Here is a 20,101-nt window from a genome sequence, read left to right as displayed (position 1 = left end):
TTTCGACATGTTTCCTTACACCTGTTGTCCTGTTCACATAGCAGCAAGTACGTAGGTACCTGGGTGTTAGTCGACTGGTGTGGGTCGCATCCTGGGGGACAAGCTTGAGGACCCCAACAGAAATAGGACACAGTCCTCGACAATGCACTGCCTTTCTTGGATTATTCTGGATGGCTAATCCTGTGGGGTTAAAAATTTGAAAGAAATCTTATCTTATCACTGTCCTTTCCATTAGCCTAAAAAAATAACAAAATTTCACTTTTTATTAGGAAGCTCTCCAGGTCTGTTCTAAAGGTCTTCAAAGTAAAAGACCAAAAAACTAAATCGAATTTGAATTTATGTGAAAATGTTAGCGATTAGCGTTTAGCATTAACTTCCGCTAATTTTTTCAGCCATTTAGAGGTTTATCATTAGCGGAGATAATTTTTTAGTTAGCGGATTAGCGAAGCTAACTTTTTGGTTAGCTGTGCGCATCCCTGGCTACAGTTAAGGAGTGAAAAAGACAAACAAAATGTGACTAAAAAGAGATGGATATCATCCTAATTAAAAGCCAAATAGTATAAGATTAACTTACCCTTGGCATGGCTTCATTATTCATAAGATGTTGCAATAGTCGTATAACTGAGTTTGCCAAAAAGTTGATAGCATATGGATCACACAAAATCATTGAAAGATCCCCTAACACTTGCTCTTGACCACGTCTAATGCTGTCCAAGAAGCCTTGTAGTTCCCGAGACCTTAAAAATGCAGAGAAAATGCTATTTTACATTTAACTCTTAAACTGTCCAAACGTAGATCTACGTTTTCACTGCCAGCGCTCCGAATATTTTGATAAAAAAAAAAATTAAATTAAATTAAATTAACCCCTAAACTGTCCAAAAGTAGATCCATGTTCACTTGCGTAGCATCTGAACGTAGATCTATGTTTTTTTTTTACATGCTTTCAAATGGGGAAAATCAAGGTCGGAGCGCTACACGTGTAAACCTAGCTTTACGTTTGGTCAGTTTAAAGGTTAAAGAGAGCAATTTTTTGTGTGTAATAACACCAAAAAAAGAAAAAAAAATTTTAATGGTCAGTACTTACCAAGATATAAGACCGCAAAGTTGGCGTTGGGTGCTCACCTGACGGCAACACGAAGTCCTGCTATTTGCAGAAGTGCTGCCAATATACCTCTTTTCCTTGTTTTTTTTTTTTTTATTTATATAACTTTTATGTTCTGATAATTATAATTTGTACTAGTTTTCGTGATTTCATAGCCAATGCTTGTTCTGACACTAATATTAAGTACTCAAACAGTACTGAAATACAATGACAGGTGAACATTTTCACCTGCCTTGGTCATCTACTATTGTCTAGAAATACAGTGGTACCTTGACTTACAAGTGCCACAATTTACGAGTTTTCAGAGTCACGAGCTGTCCCTTGGTTGATTTTTTGCTCATTCTAGAGAATACGTCATGTTTCTATGTTATTTATATTGTTTATTGTGTCATATTAGATCAATTGTAATTGATAAATAAGCCGTAGAGTTGAAATTAGCGTTATATTGAAGTATTTTCTCCTGCCTCCCAAGAGCCAGGAATTCTGCTGGAACGGATTAATGGCACTTCATTTAATTTCAAAAAGGGAAACTGGTTTGATATACGTGGAACCTCAAAAATCGAACGTATCACATATCAAACGTTTCGAAAATAGGACCATTTTTTCGGACAAACTGTGTCCCTATTATCGAACGTGCCCCTATTTTCGGACCGCCGGGTACGGGACCTGTCTGCCGCCGCTCTGTCCGTGTCCCCGCACAGGTGCCGTGAACAGTTTAGCTTTGTTTATGCTTGAGTGAACACTAACCTGCGCTCTCATTCACGCATTTTACGATTATTTCGTTGTGTTCAGTGTTTGTGGGACTGTGAAATAAGCTGCCATGGGCCCAAAGAAACTTGCTAGTGGTACCCCTGTGGTAAAGAAAGTGAGAAACACCATAGATGCGAAGAAGGAAATAATACAGAAGTATGAGAGTGGTTTGAGACTTGTTGAGCTTGCCAGGATGTATGGGAAAAAAAAGTCGACCATCAGTTCTATCCTGTCAAAGAAAGAACAAATCAAGGAAGATGATGTTGCGAAAGGTGTTAATATAGGGAGTGGATGAGGTACCTTCTTCAAAGATTAAGGAGATTTGTGCCAAGTGGAATGATGTCCAAATGTTTGTGCAGAAGTACCACCCTGAGCAAGCTGAAACAAGCCATCTTTGCAACAAGTTCAGTGACAGAACCATGTCCCATTTTAGGGAAATGTTGAAGAGGCGCCAGAAACAGAGGACTGTGGACAGTTATTTTGTGAGACAGGGTCCAGTGACTCTCAAGCTGGTCCTAGTGGCATTAAAAGACAGAGAAGGGAAGTAACCCCAGAGAGGGCTTTACCTGAAGTCCTCATGGAGGGGGATTCTCCTTCCAAACACTAACCCCAACTCCCTCTCTCCTCCCTTTATCTTCCAGATGCCATCACCAATCTCCAATAAAGGTAAGTAAAAATGTTATTTTACATGTATTACTATACATAATTAAAAACTACAGTATTTGTTGTATGTAAAACTGTAATTAATCTCTATAAAATGTATTTTTTGTGTTAATATTTTTGGGTTTCTGGAACGGATTAATTGTATTTCCATTATTTCTTATGGGAAATATTGCTTCGAATTTCAGACTTTTCGAATTTAGAACTAGCTCCTGGAACGGATTAAGTTCGATTTTTGAGGTTCCACTGTACGAGCAAATTGAGTTACGAGCTAGGTCACGGAATGAATTAAACTCGTAGGTCAAGATACCACTGTATATACAAAGTACAATGGACCCTCAGTTAACGCCTGCATCGGATAGCGCCAAGATCAGATAACGCCTTGCTTTGGCGTGAAAAAATTGGCTCAGATAACACCTTGAAACTCGGTTAGGACTTTTTGTCCCGAACGTGTCGGCCCAGCAGCATGAGCGGGCCTGGCCACTCACTCCGTGTACTAGCCAGTGTGCCACTGTTTACAAAGCCAGTGAGAACAATTCCACATGTACATGTGATATATTTTGCATTATTCCATTGTTTTTGGTGCTTGTAACTGCTAAATAAGCCACCATGGGCCCCAAGCAAGCTTCTAGTGCCAGCCCTATGGTAAAGAATGTGAGAAACATACATAATTTAAGAAAAAGTTTGTAAAAAAATATGAAAATGGTGGTGGTAGAGGGTTGTAGTGATAGTGGTAGAGGGTGGTAATGGTGGTGGTAGAGGGTGGTAATGGTGGTGGTAGAGGGTGGTAATGGTGGTAGAGGGTGGTAGTGATGGTGGTAGAGGGTGGTAGCAATGGTGGTAGAGGGTGGTAGTGATGATGGTAGAGGGTGGTAGTGATGGTGGTAGCAATTGTGATGGTGGTAGAGGGTGGTAGTGATGGTGGTAAAGGGTGGTAGCAATTGTGATGGTGGTAGAGGGTGGTAGTGATGGTGGTAGAGGGTGGTAGTGATGGTGGTAGTGATGGTGGGAGAAGGTGGTAGAGGGTGGTAGCGATGGTGGGAGAAGGTGGTAGAGGGTGGTAGCGATGGTGGGGGAAGAGGGTGGTAGAGGTTGTGATGGTGGTGTGGTATGATAAGGCATGGCGAGGCTGCCAGTTCTGACAAAAAAGTGGCTGAAAAATATGTGCAGGACTTTAAGGGGTACACAGAGGCTGAAAAATTAACCCTTAAATGGTCCAAATGTATATATATATGTTCTCTTGCGCAGCGCCCCGAATATTTTGAAAAAAAAAAAAAAAATCTTTTTTTTTTTTAATAGAAAAAAGAGCACTTTTTTTTAAGTATTTTAGAATACAAAAAAATTAGGGTCAGTACTTACAGAGATATGAGGCCGAGAAATTGGCACTGGATGCTCACATGACGGCAACATCGAGTCCTGCCACTTGCAGAAGTGTTGCCGATATACCTTTTTTTCTATTTTTCATATTTTATATAATTTTTATGTTCTGATAATTACAATTTATAGTAGTTCTTGTCATTTCATAACCATTCTTTGTTCTGACACTAGTATTAGGTACTGAAATTGTACTCAAATTGTCACAAACACACTGACAGGTGGACATTTACACCTGCCTTGGTCATTTACTATTGTCTAGGAATATATACAAAGTATTTATAAGTCCCAGCAATGTTTTGGATAAGCAGAATATATAATAATAATAATAAGGTAGTAGGTCGGTAGACAACAACCACCCAGGGAGGTACTACCGTCCTGCCAAGGAAGTGTAAAACGAAAGCCTGTAATTGTTTTACATGATGGTAGGATTGCTGGTGTCTTTTGTCTGTCTCATAAATATGCAAGATTACAGGCATGTCTTGCTACTTTTACTTACACTTAGGTCACACTACACATACATGTACACATTTATTTATACACACTCATCTGAGTTTTCTTTGATTTTATCTTAATAGTTCTTGGTCTTATTACTTTTCCTTTTATATCCATGGGGAAGTGGAATAAGAATCTTTCCTCCGTAAGCCATGCGTGTTGTAAAAGTCAACTAAAATGCCGGGAACAATGGGCTAGTAACCCCTTTTCATGTAAAGATTACTAAAAAGAATAAGAAGAAGAAAATTGTCAAAGTGGGAAGTCTGAATGTGCGTGGATGTTGTGCAAATGATAAGAAAGAGATGATTGTGGATGTTATGAATGAGAAGAAACTGGATGTCCTGGCTTTAAGTGAAACAAAGCAGAAGGGGGTGGGAGAGTTTCAATGGAGAGGAATCAATGGGATTAGGTCAGGGGTTTCAAATAGAGTTAGAGCTAAAGAAGGAGTAGCAATAATGTTGAAGGATAAGCTATGGCAGGAAAAGAGGGACTACAAATGTATAAATTCAAGGATTATGTGGAGTAAAATAAAGATTGGATGTGAAAAGTGGGTTATAGTAAGCGTGTATGCACCTGGAGAAGAGAGAAGTGTAGAGGAGAGAGAGAGATTCTGGGGAATGTTGAGTGAATGCGTGGGGAGTTTTGAATCAAGTGTGAGAGTAATGGTGGTTGGGGATTTCAATGCTAAAGTGGGTAAAAATGTTATGGAGGGAGTAGTAGGTAAATTTGGGGTGCCAGGGGTAAATGTAAATGGGGAGCCTTTAATTGAGCTATGTGTAGAAAGAAATTTGGTAATAAGTAATACATATTTTATGAAAAAGAGGATAAATAAATATACAAGGTATGATGTAGCACGTAATGAAAGTAGTTTGTTAGATTATGTATTGGTGGATAAAAGGTTGATGGGTAGGCTCCAGGATGTACATGTTTATAGAGGGGCAACTGATATATTGGATCATTATTTAGTTGTAGCTACAGTTAGAGTAAGAGGTAGATGGGAAAAGAGGAAGGTGACAACAACAAGTAAGAGGGAGGTGAAAGTGTATAAACTAAGGGAGGAGGAAGTTCGGGCGAGATATAAGCGACTATTGGCAGAAAGGTGGGCTAGTGCAAAGATGAGTAGTGGGGGGGTTGAAGAGGGTTGGAATAGTTTTAAAAATGCAGTATTAGAATGTGGGGCAGAAGTTTGCGGTTATAGGAGAGTGGGGGCAGGAGGAAAGAGGAGTGATTGGTGGAATGATGAAGTAAAGGGTGTGATAAAAGAGAAAAAGGTAGCTTATGAGAGGTTTTTACAAAGCAGAAGTGTTATAAGAAGAGCAGAGTATATGGAGAGTAAAAGAAAGGTGAAGAGAGTGGTGAGAGAGTGCAAAAGGAGAGCAGATGAAAGAGTGGGAGAGGCACTGTCAAGAAATTTTAATGAAAATAAGAAAAAATTTTGGAGTGAGTTAAACAAGTTAAGAAAGCCTAGGGAAAGTATGGATTTGTCAGTTAAAAACAGAGTAGGGGAGTTAGTAGATGGGGAGAGGGAGGTATTAGGTAGATGGTGAGAATATTTTGAGGAACTTTTAAATGTTGAGGAAGAAAGGGAGGCGGTAATTTCATGCACTGGCCAGGGAGGTATACCATCTTTTAGGAGTGAAGAAGAGCAGAATGTAAGTGTGGTGGAGGTACGTGAGGCATTACGTAGAATGAAAGGGGGTAAAGCAGCTGGAACTGACGGGATCATGACAGAAATGTTAAAAGCAGAGGGGGATATAGTGTTGGATTGGTTGGTACTTTTGTGTAATAAATGTATGAAAGAGGGGAAGGTACCTAGGGATTGGCGGAGAGCATGTATAGTCCCTTTATGTAAAGGGAAACGGGACAAAAGAGATTGTAAAAATTATAGAGGAAAAAGTTTACTGAGTATACCAGGAAAAGTATACGGTAGGGTTATAATTGAAACAATTAGAGGTAAGACAGAATGTAGAATTGCGGATGAGCAAGGAGGCTTCAGAGTGGGTAGGGGATGTGTAGATCAAGTGTTTACATTCAAGCATATATGTGAACAGTATTTAGATAAAGGTAGGGAAGTTTTTATTGCATTTATGGATCTAGAAAAGGCATATGATAGAGTGGATAGAGGAGCAATGTGGCAGATGTTGCAAATATATGGAATAGGTGGTAAGTTACTAAATGCTGTAAAGAGCTTTTATGAGGATAGTGAGGCTCAGGTTAGGGTATGTAGAAGAGAGGGAGAATACTTCCCGGTAAAAGTAGGTCTTAGACAGGGATGTGTAATGTCACCATGGTTGTTTAATATATTTATAGATGGGGTTGTAAAAGAAGTAAATGCTAGGGTGTTCGGGAGAGGGGTGGGATTAAATTATGGGGAATCAAATTCAAAATGGGAATTGACAGTTACTTTTTGCTGATGATACTGTGCTTATGGGAGATTCTAAAGAAAAATTGCAAAGGTTAGTGGATGAGTTTGAGAATGTGTGTAAAGGTAGAAAGTTGAAAGTGAACATAGAAAAGAGTAAGGTGATGAGGGTATCAAATGATTTAGATAAAGAAAAATTGGATATCAAATTGGGGAGGAGGAGTATGGAAGAAGTGAATGTTTTCAGATACTTGGGAGTTGACGTGTCGGTGGATGGATTTATGAAGGATGAGGTTAATCATAGAATTGATGAGGGAAAAAAGGTGAGTGGTGCGTTGAGGTATATGTGGAGTTAAAAAACGTTATCTATGGAGGCAAAGAAGAGAATGTATGAAAGTATAGTAGTACCAACACTCTTATATGGATGTGAAGCTTGGGTGGTAAATGTAGCAGTGAGGAGACGGTTGGAGGCAGTGGAGATGTCCTGTGTAAGGGCAATGTGTGGTGTAAATATTATGCAGAAAATTCGGAGTGTGGAAATTAGGAGAAGGTGTGGAGTTAATAAAAGCATTAGTCAGAGGGCAGAAGAGGGGTTGTTGAGGTGGTTTGGTCATTTAGAGAGAATGGATCAAAGTAGAATGACATGGAAAGCATATAAATCTATAGGGGAAGGAAAGAGGGATATGGGCCGTTCTCGAAAGGGTTGGAAAGAGGGGGTAAAGGAGGTTTTGTGGGCGAGGGGCTTGGACTTCCAGCAAGCGTGCATGAGCGTGTTAGATAGGAGTGAATGGAGACGAATGATACTTGGGACCTGACGATCTGTTGGAGTGTGAGCAGAGTAATATTTAGTGAAGGGATTCAGGGAAACCGGTTATTTTCATATAATCGGACTTGAGTCCTGGAAATGGGAAATACAATGCCTGCACTTTAAAGGAGGGGTTTGGGATATTGGCAGTTTGGAGGGATATATTGTGTATCTTTATACGTATATGCTTCTAAGCTGTTGTATCCTGAGCACCTCTGCAAAAGCAGTGATAATGTGTGAGTGTGGTGAAAGCATTGAATGATGATGAAAGTATTTTCTTTTTGGGGATTTTCTTTCTTTTTTGGGTCACCCTGCCTCGGTGGGAGACGACCGACTTGTTGAAAAAAAAAAAAAAAGAAAAAGAAAGAGGAGGAGGAGGGAGGAGGAGGAAGGACGAGGAGGAGGAAGGACGAGGAGGAGGAAGGACGAGGAGAAGGAAGGACGAGGAGGAAGGACGAGGAGGAGGAGGGAGGGAGGGAGGGAGGGAGGGAGGGAGGGAGGGAGGGAGGGAGGGAGGGAGGGAGGGAGGGAGGGAGGGAGGGAGGGGAGGGAGGGAGGGAGGGAGGGAGGGAGGGAGGGAGGGAGGGAGGGAGGGAGGGAGGGAGGGAGGGAGGGAGGGAGGGAGGGAGGGAGGGAGGGAGGGAGGGAGGGAGGGAGGGAGGGAGGGAGGGAGGGAGGGAGGGAGGGAGGGAGGGAGGGAGGAGGAGGAGGAGGAGGAGGAGGAGGAGGAGGAGGAGGAGGAGGAGGAGGAGGAGGAGGAGGAGGAGGAGGAGGAGGAGGGTGGTGCAGTGATAAGTGGTGACATTTGATGAGCATTGGGGAGGGTGCAGTGATAAGATGAGATAAGGGGTGACATTTGATGAGCATCAGTGAGGGTGCAGTGATAAGATGAGATAAGGGGTAACATTTGACAAGTGTTGGCATTTCTGTCTCTGCTTATCTGTTTCTCTGTCTTGTCTCTCTGTCTGCTTGCCTCTCTTTCTGTCTCTCTGCTTGTCTCTCTCTCTGTATCAGAGAGAGCCACTGTGAACCAACAGGTATTCTTATGCATTATATCTACAAGCACAGTATAGCTCCTTGGATTTTTTAGGTTATTCTAGGTAATTTTCACTATGTATAATTGTATTTATGTGTACCTGTGAGACAAAGATAGAAAGAGATAGACAGAGACAGATAAACAGAGACAGATAGACAAAGATAGACAGACACAGATAGACAGAGATAGACATAGATGCAGAGACAGACAGACAGACAGATGGAGATAGAGTCAGCCAGCCAGGTAGCAAGTTGGCCAGCCAACCAGCCAGCCAGGTAGCCAGCCAGGCAGCCAGCCAGCCAGCCAGCTGAACACTTATTACACATTCCAGAATTTTCTCTCTTTACTTAGGGCATAGGTTATAAGACACTCTGAAAGGGTGTTACACATGGGTTATTATCGAGGTTTTTGATATTTCCTCGACCATTTGTGGCTACATCCACCTCGAAGCCACTAAACTTAGGATCAACATTACTTTCCTCATAAAAGGGGAGTGTTAATATGACATGAAAGCAGTGAATCCTTGGTGTTTGCCGCGCTGTTTTCTCTAGTTGGCGCTCAATATAACTGGCACTCCCACAAGGTACTAAGTGGCCCCAGATTTTTTTTAATATGGTGCACACCGAGTGTTAAGACCCATTCTATGCTGACCAGGCATCTCAGGCCAATCGTGCCAAATTTGGAGGCAGGAAAAATAAAACGTATATATACGTTTGGGGCACAAGCAGTAAGAACGAATATTTACGTTTGGGCCATTTAGGGGTTAATCCGTTCCAGTGGAATTTCTGCTCTCAGGAGGCAGGACAAAATACTTTAATACAAAGCTAATATCAACTCTATGGCATATTTATCTATCACAATTGATCTAATATGACATAATAAACAATACAAATAACATAGAAACATGATATATACAGAGGTCCCTCAATAATCGTCCGGCCTGAAAGTCGTCCATTTCGGAAATAGTCCTGTTATTTTGTCTAAACATTGGCTCGCAAATGGTCCTTTAACTCGCTAATAGTCCTTCATCCGGGACGCGTACTCACGCTCTGAGCCGCCTGGACCTTCCCTTCCCAGCCAGTGTGCCATTGTTTACCAGTGAGCGAAGGTCCCCTCACTTGCTCCAACGAAATACAGTGGACCCCCGGTTAACGATATTTTTTCACTCCAGAAGTATGTTCAGGTGCCAGTACTGACCGAATTTGTTCCCATAAGGAATATTGTGAAGTAGATTAGTCCATTTCAGACCCCCAAACATACATGTACAAACGCACTTACATAAATACACTTACATAATTGGTCGCATTCGGAGGTGATCGTTATGCGGGGGTCCACTGTATTTCATAATATTCCATTGATTTTAGTGCTTGCAAGTGCTAAATAAGCCACCATGGCTCCAAAGAAAGCTCCTAGTGCCAAGCCTTTGGTAAAGAAGGTGAGAAATACGATTGAATTTAAGAAAAACATCATTGAACAATATGATAGTGGCATACGTGTGGGCGAACTGGCCAGGATGTATAACAAATCCCATACAACCATATCTTCCATCATAGCCAAGAAAAAGGAAATCAAGGATGCTGTTGTTGCAAAGGGGGTAAATATGCTGACAAAAATGAGATCACTAGTACTCGAAGATGTTGAGAAGTTATTATTGGTGTGGATAAACGAGAAACAATTAGCAGAGATAGTCTTATGACGTCGCTTATTTGTGAATAGGCTAGGCAGTTGCATGACGATTTGGTAAAGAAATTGCCTGAAACTAGTGGTGATGTGAGTGAATTTAAGGCCAGAAAAGGCTGGTTTGAGAGATTTAAGAAGTGTACTGGCATACACAGTGTGGTAAGGCATGGTGAGGGTGCCAGTTCTGACAACTGGCACCCTCAGGACTGAAAACCTGAACAAGTGTTCAATTGTGACGAAACAGGCCTTTTTTGAAAGAAAATGCCAAAGAGGACCTACATTACTCAGGAAGAAAAGGCATTGCCAGGACACAAGCCTATGAAAGACAGGCTGAGGCTAATGTTCTGTGCTAATGCTAGTGAGGATTTCAAAGTGAAGCCGTTACTAGTGTACCATTCTGAAAATCCCAGTGTTCAAGAAAAACAATGTTATGAAGAGTAAATTGTGTGTGTTTTGGAGATCTAATAGTAAGGCATGGGTCACAAGGGACATTTTCGTCGAGTGGTTCAATGAAGTGTTTGGCCCTAGTGTGAAGAATTACCTCCTGGAAAAGAAATTGGATCTCAAGTGTCTCCTAGTAATGGACAATGCACCTGCTCATCCTCCAAACTTGGATGACCTAATTTTCGAGGAGTTTGGGTTCATCACAGTAAAGTTCTTGCCCCCGAATACCACTCCTCTCCTCCAGCCCATGGACCAGCAAGTCATTTCAAACTTTAAAAAACTCTACACCAAAGCAATGTTTGAAAGGTGCTTTAATGTGACCTCAGACATTCACTCGATCCTAAGAGATTTTGGGAAAGAACACTTCAGTATTCTCCACTGCATAAGCCTTATAGGTAAGGCTTGGGAGGGAGTGACTACCAGGACTTTGAACTCTGCTTGGAGAAAATTGTGGCCAGATTGCATCCACAAGAAGGATTTTGAAGGGTTTGAGGCAGCCCCTGATGAGCCTATGCTATGTCAGTTGTGAACTCTACTGTTGCACTGGGGAGTTCCATGGGGTTGGATGTGAGTTTGGAGGATGTGGAAGAGTTGGTGGAGGACCACAACGAAGAGCTAACCACTGAGGAGCTGCAAGAGCTTCAGCAGGAACAGCAACAGATCGCAGCTCAGAATCTTGCTGCAGAGGAGGAGGAAGAGAGATGGAAGAAGGTGCTTTCTTCAGAAATTAAGGAGATTTTTGAAATGTGGGGTAGGATGGAAAGATTTATGGAGAAACATCACCCTGAGAAGGATGTTGCAAGCCATATCAGCAACTTGTACAGTGACAGAGTCTTGGCCCATTTCAGGGAAGTTTTAAAGATACGCCAGAAACAGAGGTCTGTGGCCAGTTTTTTGCGAGACAGGACTCCAGTGACTCTCAAGGTGGTCCTAGTGGCATTAAGGAACAGAGAAGAGAAGTAACCCCAGAAAAGCAATTGGCACCTGAGGTGTTGATAGAAGGGTATTCCCCTTCCAAACAGTAAATAATCCAATCTGTGTCCTCCAGTCTTCCATACACAAAGAAGAATCGCCAATAAAGGTAAGTGTTATTCTGTTAATGTTTCATTCATCATGTGCCATTGTATTGTTTATGTACTACATCTATATTTCATGTAAAAAAATTTTTTGTTTTAATACTTCTGGGTGTCAGGAACGGATTAATTGCATTTACATTATTTCTTATGGGAAAAATTGATTCGAAAATCGTCTATTTCGATTATAGTCCCACTTCCAGGAACGGATTGATGATTGAACGGATTGAAGGGTTGATGAGGTGGTTCGGACATGTAGAGAGAATGGAGCAAAACAGAATGACTTCAAGAGTGTATCAGTCTGTAGTGGAAGGAAGGCGGGGTAGGGGATGGCCTAGGAAAGGTTGGAGGGAGGGGGTAAAGGAGGTTTTGTGTGCGAGGGGCCTGGACTTCCAGCAGGCATGCGTGAGCGTGTTTGATAGGAGTGAATGGAGACAAATGATTTTTAATACTTGATGTGCTGTTGGAGTGTGAGCAAAGTAACATTTATGAAGGGATTCAGGGAAACCGGCAGGCCAGACTTGAGTCCTGAAGATGGGAAGTACGGTGCCTGCACTCTGGAGGGGTGTTAATGTTGCAGTTTAAAAACTGAAGTGTAAAGCACCCTTCTGGCAAGACAATGATGGAGTGAATGATGGTGAAAGTTTTTCTTTTTCGGGCCACCCTGCCTTGGTGGGAATCGGCCAGTGTGCTAATAATAAAAAAAAAAACACTGAAACAATGTACAGTGGACCCCTGGTTTACGATATTATTTCATTCCAGAAGTATGTTCAGGTGCCATTACTGAACGAATTTGTTCCCATAAGGAATATTGTGAATTAGATTAGTCCATTTCAGACCCCCCAAAAAACACGTGCAAATGCACATACATAAATACACTTACATAATTGGTCGCATTGGGAGCTGATCGTAAACCGGGGGACCACTGTATTTATAAATAAGAAATACAGGTCTCCCTCAACATTTTAATTTTCAACTTTTGAGGGCTTCACACATTCACGAATTCCCAGCCGCCAAATCATATTTAAGTTTCCTGCCACCTGCGCGTCCCTACGACCCTCCCTCCTACCCCCACAACTGGCAGCCAGCCCGCCCGCCTAGACTCATCATGCCGTGCAGTTAAGTAAGTTTATTCAGGTACACAAATACAGTTACACAGATTATCATACATAGCAGCATATGTGTAAAGTACCTAGGATAACCCAAAAAAGTTACACTCCATATAATCACCACCATTCAACTGTCATCAGTAACTGCATGGCTATCATTATTTGGCTAAGTGTTCATTATTTGTTATTAAACTACAGTATAAATAATGTCAACCCATTCATGACTGCATATTGGAATGGCCATTTGGACAGGTATTGGACGGTGACATCATTTGTTTACTCTTGAACATAAGAACATAAGAAAGAAGGAACACTGCAACAGGCCTACTGACCCATGCGGAGCAGGTCCATGTCGCCCCCCGGATTAGCTCAATGACTCACCCAGTCTGGTCAGGTCATATTCACTTAAGGAAGGAGCACGGCACCAGACCCAGCAGCACAAGCTAGTCAGGTCCAACTCACACCCACCCACACCCACTCATATATTTATCTAACTTATTTTTAAAACTACACAACGTTTTAGCCTCAATAACTGTACTCGGGAGTTTGTTCCAATCATCCACAACTCTATTACCAAACCAGTGCTTTCCTATATCCTTCCTGAATCTGAATTTTTCCAACTTGAAACCATTGCTACGAGTCCTGTCTTGGCTGGAAATTTTCAGCATGCTATTTACATCCCCTTTATTTATTCCTGTTTTCCATTTATACACCTCAATCATATTCCCCCTAATTCTACGCCTTTCGACAGAGTGCAGATTCAGGGCCCTCAGTCTATCCTCATAGGGAAGATTTCTGATACATGGGATCATCTTCGTTATCCTCCTCTGTACATTTTCCTGAGCATTTATATCCATTCTGTACTATGGTGACCAGAACAGAGCAGCATAGTCTAAATTAGACCTAACCAAGGATATACAGAGTTGAAGAACAACCTGAGGACTTCTATTATTTATACTTCTAGATATGAAGCCAAGAATTCTGTTAGCTTTATTGCGAACACTAATGCACTGTTGTCTTGGTTTTAGATTACTGCTAACCAGAATTCCTCAATCCTTTTTGCAATCAGTAGTATTAAGATCTACATTATGTATTTAGTTTATATGTCGCATGGTTATTTTTGCAAAGAATTGAACATTTCTGCCTTATGATATTAATCCGTTCCTGAGAGCTCATTGTAAGCCGAAATTATAGTTAGCCGAATTAATTTTCCCCATAAGAAATAATGGAAATCAAATTAATCCGTTCCTGACACCCCAAAGTATGAAAAAAAATTTTTTTTACCACATGAAATATTAACTTTAATACACACAAACTGAAGAAGACATGCACAATTACTACTCTACTAAGCATAGAATACATGACACTTACCTTTATTGAAAATCTGGTGATGATTGATGGGATGGGGAAGGGGAGTGTGTGGAAGTTATTGTTTAGAAGGGGAATCCCCTTCCATTAAGACTTGAGGTAGCAAGTCCTTTTCCGGGGTTACTTCCCTTCTTCTTTTAATGCCACTAGGACCAGCTTGAGAGTCACTGGACCTCTGTCGCACAACAAATCTGTCCATAGAGCTCTGTACCTCCCATTCCTTTAGGGACTTTCCTAAAATGGGCCATAACATTGTCATTGTACAGGTTGTCAACACGGTTTGCAGTAGCTGTGTCAGGGTGATTTTCATCCGTGAAGGTTTGCAGTTCAACCCACTTTGCATACATTTCCTTAATCTCTTTTTTCAATTCCATACTAATTCTCGTTTTTTTACCACAGAAGCTTTCTTGCAGTTACAAGCACTAAAAACACTGGGATAATGTGAAATGTACCGAATGTATGTATAGATGCGACTGCACTGGCTGGCTTGTAAACACTGGGGCTGAGGCCACACGTGGGACGCGTCACGGATGAATCACGTAAGGCGAGTTTGTTATCGTGAGGCAAGGCAAAATTTTTGCATTCAAATGCTTCGTATGGCAGATTTAACGTAACGCGATGCATACGATAGAATTGAAGGAGGAGATTGTACAAAAATACGAGGGTTGAAACAGTGGTGGAGGCAGTGGTTGAGGCATCGTGAGTCAGTGTGGCTTCGTTTATGCTGGAGTGAGCATTCGCCTCCACGCTCATCCAAACATTTCACAATAATTTATTGTGTTTGGTGCTTGTTGATTGAGTGCGACTGCTATGTAATTAACCATGAGCCCAAAGAAACTTGCTAGTGCCAGCCCTTTGGTAAAGAAATTGAGAAACACGATAGAATTGAAGAAATAAATTGTACAAAAATATGAGGCAGTGTGCCACAGTGGTTGAGGCAGTGATAGAGGCAGTGGTTCAGCCAGTGGTTGAGGAAGTGGTTGAGGCAATAGTTGAGGCAGTGGTTGAGGCAGTGCTTGAGGCACTGGATGAGGCAGTGGTGGAGGCAGTGGTGGAGGCAGTGGTGAAGGCAGTGGTGGAGGCAGTGGTGGAGGCAGTGGTGGAGGCAGTGGAGGAGGCAGTGGTGGAGACAGTGGTATTTAATAACATACAAGTTATTAAACCATAACATGTATGTATCAACTATGGGAGGAGGAAGTTCGAGTGAGATATAAGCAATTATTGGCAGAAAGTTGGGCTAGTGCAAGTATGAGTAGTGGGGGGTTGAAGAGGGTTGGAATACTTTTAAAAATGCAGTACAGGTCCGCCATCACAAATCCGGCAATCAGTTATTCGGTTCCTTCAGTTATTCAGCACTAATTTTGGCTAGCAAAATTTCAAATTTCCAGGGTTGCCACATCAACCTGCTGGTACTATTTGGTGGCGCTACTTGCTGCATAAGTCATTCCAATAACTTTTTCTCTATTTATTGTTATAACCTGCTTACTTTTAGCCCTAGCCATGGTTCCAATGAATAAAAGAAATGCTTCTCATTATGTAAAGCACTGACACAGTAAATTATCCATTAAAGATAAGGTGGCTTTGAAGCCACTGTTGGTTGCCTTGAGCTCAGTCTCACGATGCAGGAGAATATGCTTTATTATTACGCTAATATCAACACTACAGCTTATTTGCCTATCACAATTGATCTAATATGACATAATAAACAATATAAATAACATAAACATGTTAAATACTCCAGAATAAATAATATTTGGCATAATGCCGAGCAATTCGACGGAGGTATGAAGAGCATATGGTATACAAATATCATTCTCCTATCCTTGTCTTGGGGGCTTATATTAGAGAAAACGGAGTGTACCACAGGGCTAACTGTGATATACACTCGTACTTCACCATATTATTATTATTATAATCAAGGGGGAAGCGCTAAACTTGTAGGTATTCAGGGTTAATTCAGGGAACCGGAGCACAGATCCAGTTCCCTAAATCAAGAGCCCCTCACCAGCATCAAGGAACCTTCCTTGAGGGGTACTCCACCATAAACCTGAAACAAAAAAGTTATTTTCTCTATATAGATTATCACACATAGCAGCATATGTGTAGAGAACCTAGGATAACCCAAAAAAGCCAATGTGGCTTATTTCTAGTACCTGACTTGGGTTAGCCATATATGATTTTTGGTAAATATTCGATTCCCAGAAAGGGTAGAAACATTAGGCGTGTTTCTTTACACCTGTTGTCTATGTTTGCCCATCAGTAAATGGGTACCTGGGAGTTAGCCGACTAGTGTGGGTGTTATTTATTTATTTATTTAGTAATTTGAGCATACATACAGAGGTACAAAAAAATACAGGTAAGAGCTGCATGCCAAAGCCACTTGTATGCATAGCATTACGGGCTGGCTTAAAATTAACTTAGATTAACTAAGCAATGATGTAATCAGTGATAAAACATTATTGTAAACAGATAACAATAAAGCACAAATGAGTATTACAAAGACAGGTCATATGGTTGCATGCATTACTGTACATTCAGTTGAATGGAGTATTCTGTTACCTGGAGTTTACCTGGAGAGAGTTCCGGGGGTCAACGCCCCCGCGGCCCGGTCTGTGACCAGGCCTCCTGGTGGATCAGAGCCTGATCAACCGGGCTGTTGCTGCTGGCTGCACACAAACCAACGTACGAGCCACAGCCCGGCTGGTCAGGAACCGACTTTAGGTGCTTGTCCAGTGCCAGCTTAAAGACTGCCAGGGGTCTGTTGGTAATGCCCCTTATGTATGCTGGGAGGCAGTTGAACAGTCTCGGGCCCCTGACACTTATTGTATGGTCTCTTAACGTGCTAGTGACACCCCTGCTTTTCATTGGGGGGATGTTGCATCGTCTGCCAAGTCTTTTGCTTTCATAGTGAGTGATTTTCGTGTGCAAGTTCGGTACTAGTCCCTCTAGGATTTTCCAGGTGTATATAATCATGTATCTCTCCTGCCTGCGTTCCAGGGAATACAGGTTCAGGAACCTCAAGCGCTCCCAGTAATTGAGGTGTTTTATCTCCGTTATGCGTGCCGTGAAGGTTCTCTGTACATTTTCTAGGTCAGCAATTTCACCTGCCTTGAAAGGTGCTGTTAGTGTGCAGCAATATTCCAGCCTAGATAGAACAAGTGACCTGAAGAGTGTCATCATGGGCTTGGCCTCCCTAGTTTTGAAGGTTCTCATTATCCATCCTGTCATTTTTCTAGCAGATGCGATTGATACAATGTTATGGTCCTTGAAGGTGAGATCCTCTGACATGATCACTCCCAGGTCTTTGACGTTGGTGTTTCGCTCTATTTTGTGGCCAGAATTTGTTTTGTACGCTGATGAAGATTTAATTTCCTCATGTTTACCATATCTGAGTAATTGAAATTTCTCATCGTTGAACTTCATATTGTTTTCTGCAGCCCACTGAAAGATTCGGTTGATGTCTGCCTGGAGCCTTGCAGTGTCTGCAATGGAAGACACTGTCATGCAGATTCGGGTGTCATCTGCAAAGGAAGACACGGTGCTGTGGCTGACATCCTTGTCTATGTCAGATATGAGGATGAGGAACAAGATGGGAGCGAGTACTGTGCCTTGTGGAACAGAGCTTTTCACCGTAGCTGCCTCGGACTTTACTCTGTTGACGACTACTCTCTGTGTTCTGTTAGTGAGGAAATTATAGATCCATCGACCGACTTTTCCTGTTATTCCTTTAGTATGCATTTTGTGCGTTATTACGCCATGGTCACACTTGTCGAAGGCTTTTGCAAAGTCTGTATATGTTACATCTGCATTCTTTTTATCTTCTAGTGCATTTAGGACCTTCTCGTAGTGATCCAATAGTTGAGACAGACAGGAGCGACCTGTTCTAAACCCATGTTGCCCTGGGTTGTGTAACTGATGGGTTTCTAGATGGGTGGTGATCTTGCTTCTTAGGACCCTTTCAAAGATTTTTATGATATGGGATGTTAGTGCTATCGGTCTGTAGTTCTTTGCTGTTGCTTTACTTTCCCCTTTGTGGAGTGGGGCTATGTCTGTTGTTTTTAGTAACTGTGGGACGACCCCCGTGTCCATGCTCCCTCTCCATAGGATGGAAAAGGTTCGTGATAGGGGCTTCTTGCAGTTCTTGATGAACACGGAGTTCCATGAGTCTGGCCCTGGGGCAGAGTGCATGGGCATGTCATTTATCGCCTGTTCGAAGTCATTTGGCATCAGGATAACATCGGATAGGCTTGTGTTAACCAAATTTTGTGGCTCTCTCATAAAAAATTCATTTTGATCTTCGACTCTCAGTCTGGTTAGCGGCTTGCTAAAAACTGAGTCATATTGGGACTTGAGTAGCTCACTCATTTCCTTGCTGTCATCTGTGTAGGACCCATCTTGTTTAAGTAGGGGCCCAATACTGGATGTTGTTCTCGACTTTGATTTGGCATAGGATAAGAAATACTTTGGGTTTCTTTCGATTTCATTTATGGCTTTTAGTTCTTCCCGCGATTCCTGACTCCTATAAGATTCCTTTAGCTTGAGTTCGATGCTTGCTATTTCTCTGACCAGTGTCTCCCTACGCATTTCAGATATATTGACCTCTTTTAGCCGCTCTGTTATTCTTTTCCGTCGCCTGTAAAGGGAGCGCCTGTCTCTTTCTATTTTACATCTACTCCTCCTTTTTCTTAGAGGAATAAGCCTTGTGCATACATCGAGTGCCACCAAGTTAATCTCTTCTAGGCATACGTTGGGGTTTGTGTTGCTTAGTATATCTTCCCAGCTTATATCGGTTAGGACTTGGTTTACTTGGTCCCACTTTATGTTTTTGTTATTGAAGTTGAATTTGGTGAATGCTCCCTCGTGACTAGTCTCATTATGTCGGTCTGGGGCTCCACGCATACATGTCTGAACCTCAATTATGTTGTGATCTGAGTATATTGTTTTTGATATGGTGACATTTCTTATCAGATCATCATTGTTAGTGAAGATGAGGTCTAGTGTATTCTCCAGTCTAGAATACACTAGACCTCATCTTCACTAACAATGATGATCTGTTAGGTAGTGTATTTAAAAAATAACAAAATTAGATTGGGTCTTAGGTTTAACATTTATGTGATATAATTGAGAGAAACATTTAAGATATACAATTTATAAGGTTCAGTTATTCAGTATTTATTTGGTTTTGGGTGAGTAAGTGACCTTCGAGAAGAGACTTGAATTTATAAACAGGTAGTGTTTCTTTTATATTTATAGGTAATGAATTCCAGATTTTAGGGCCTTTTATGTGCATTGAGTTTTTGCATAGCGTGAGATGGACACGAGGAACATCAAAGAGTGATCTGTGTCTTGTGTTATGGTCATCTGTTCTGTTGAGGTTGGCAAGGAGATGTTTGAGGGGAGGGTTAATATCAGAGTTAAGTGTTCTATGTATGTAATAGGTGCAGTAATAAGTATGGATGTTTTGTATGGTGAGTAGGTTTAGTGTTTTGAATATTGGTGGAGTGTGCTGCCTGTAGTGGGAATTTGTTATCATTCTGACTGCAGCCTTTTGTTGGGTAATTAGTGGTCTGAGATGGTTAATTGTTGTTGAGCCCCATGCACAAATTCCATAGGTGAGATAGGTTGGAAATTTTCTTAGAAATTTGTTGTATATGTGTATGAAATTTAAGTCTATTATCAAGGTGGATTCCTAAGAATTTTCCCTCTGTTAGCTTTGTGATAGGTGATCCGTTTATCATTATGTTAAGAGGGACATCTGTAGCTCTGTTACCAAACTGAATGAAGTAGGTTTTGTCAATGTTTAGTGTAAGTTTGTTAGTCCTCATCCAGGTAGATATTTTCCA

General features: G+C 41.5%; 1 protein-coding gene across 1 annotated transcript in view; it reads right to left on the bottom strand.

The window, feature by feature from the left end:
- Nucleotides 1-20,101, bottom strand: part of NELF-B (negative elongation factor B) — a gene marked incomplete at its 5' end in the record, with an annotated part of 239,586 nt that overhangs the window by 170,489 nt on the left and 48,996 nt on the right. Inside the window, 1 exon segment of the mRNA XM_070087477.1 lies at nucleotides 575-737. Coding sequence (XP_069943578.1) covers nucleotides 575-737 — 163 coding nt within the window.

The sequence above is a fragment of the Cherax quadricarinatus genome, chromosome 22 (assembly GCF_038502225.1).
Source record: "Cherax quadricarinatus isolate ZL_2023a chromosome 22, ASM3850222v1, whole genome shotgun sequence".
Lineage (NCBI taxonomy): Eukaryota > Metazoa > Arthropoda > Malacostraca > Decapoda > Parastacidae > Cherax > Cherax quadricarinatus.
Note: the sequence above shows the minus strand (reverse complement) of the source record. Positions and strands in the feature narration are given on the sequence as shown.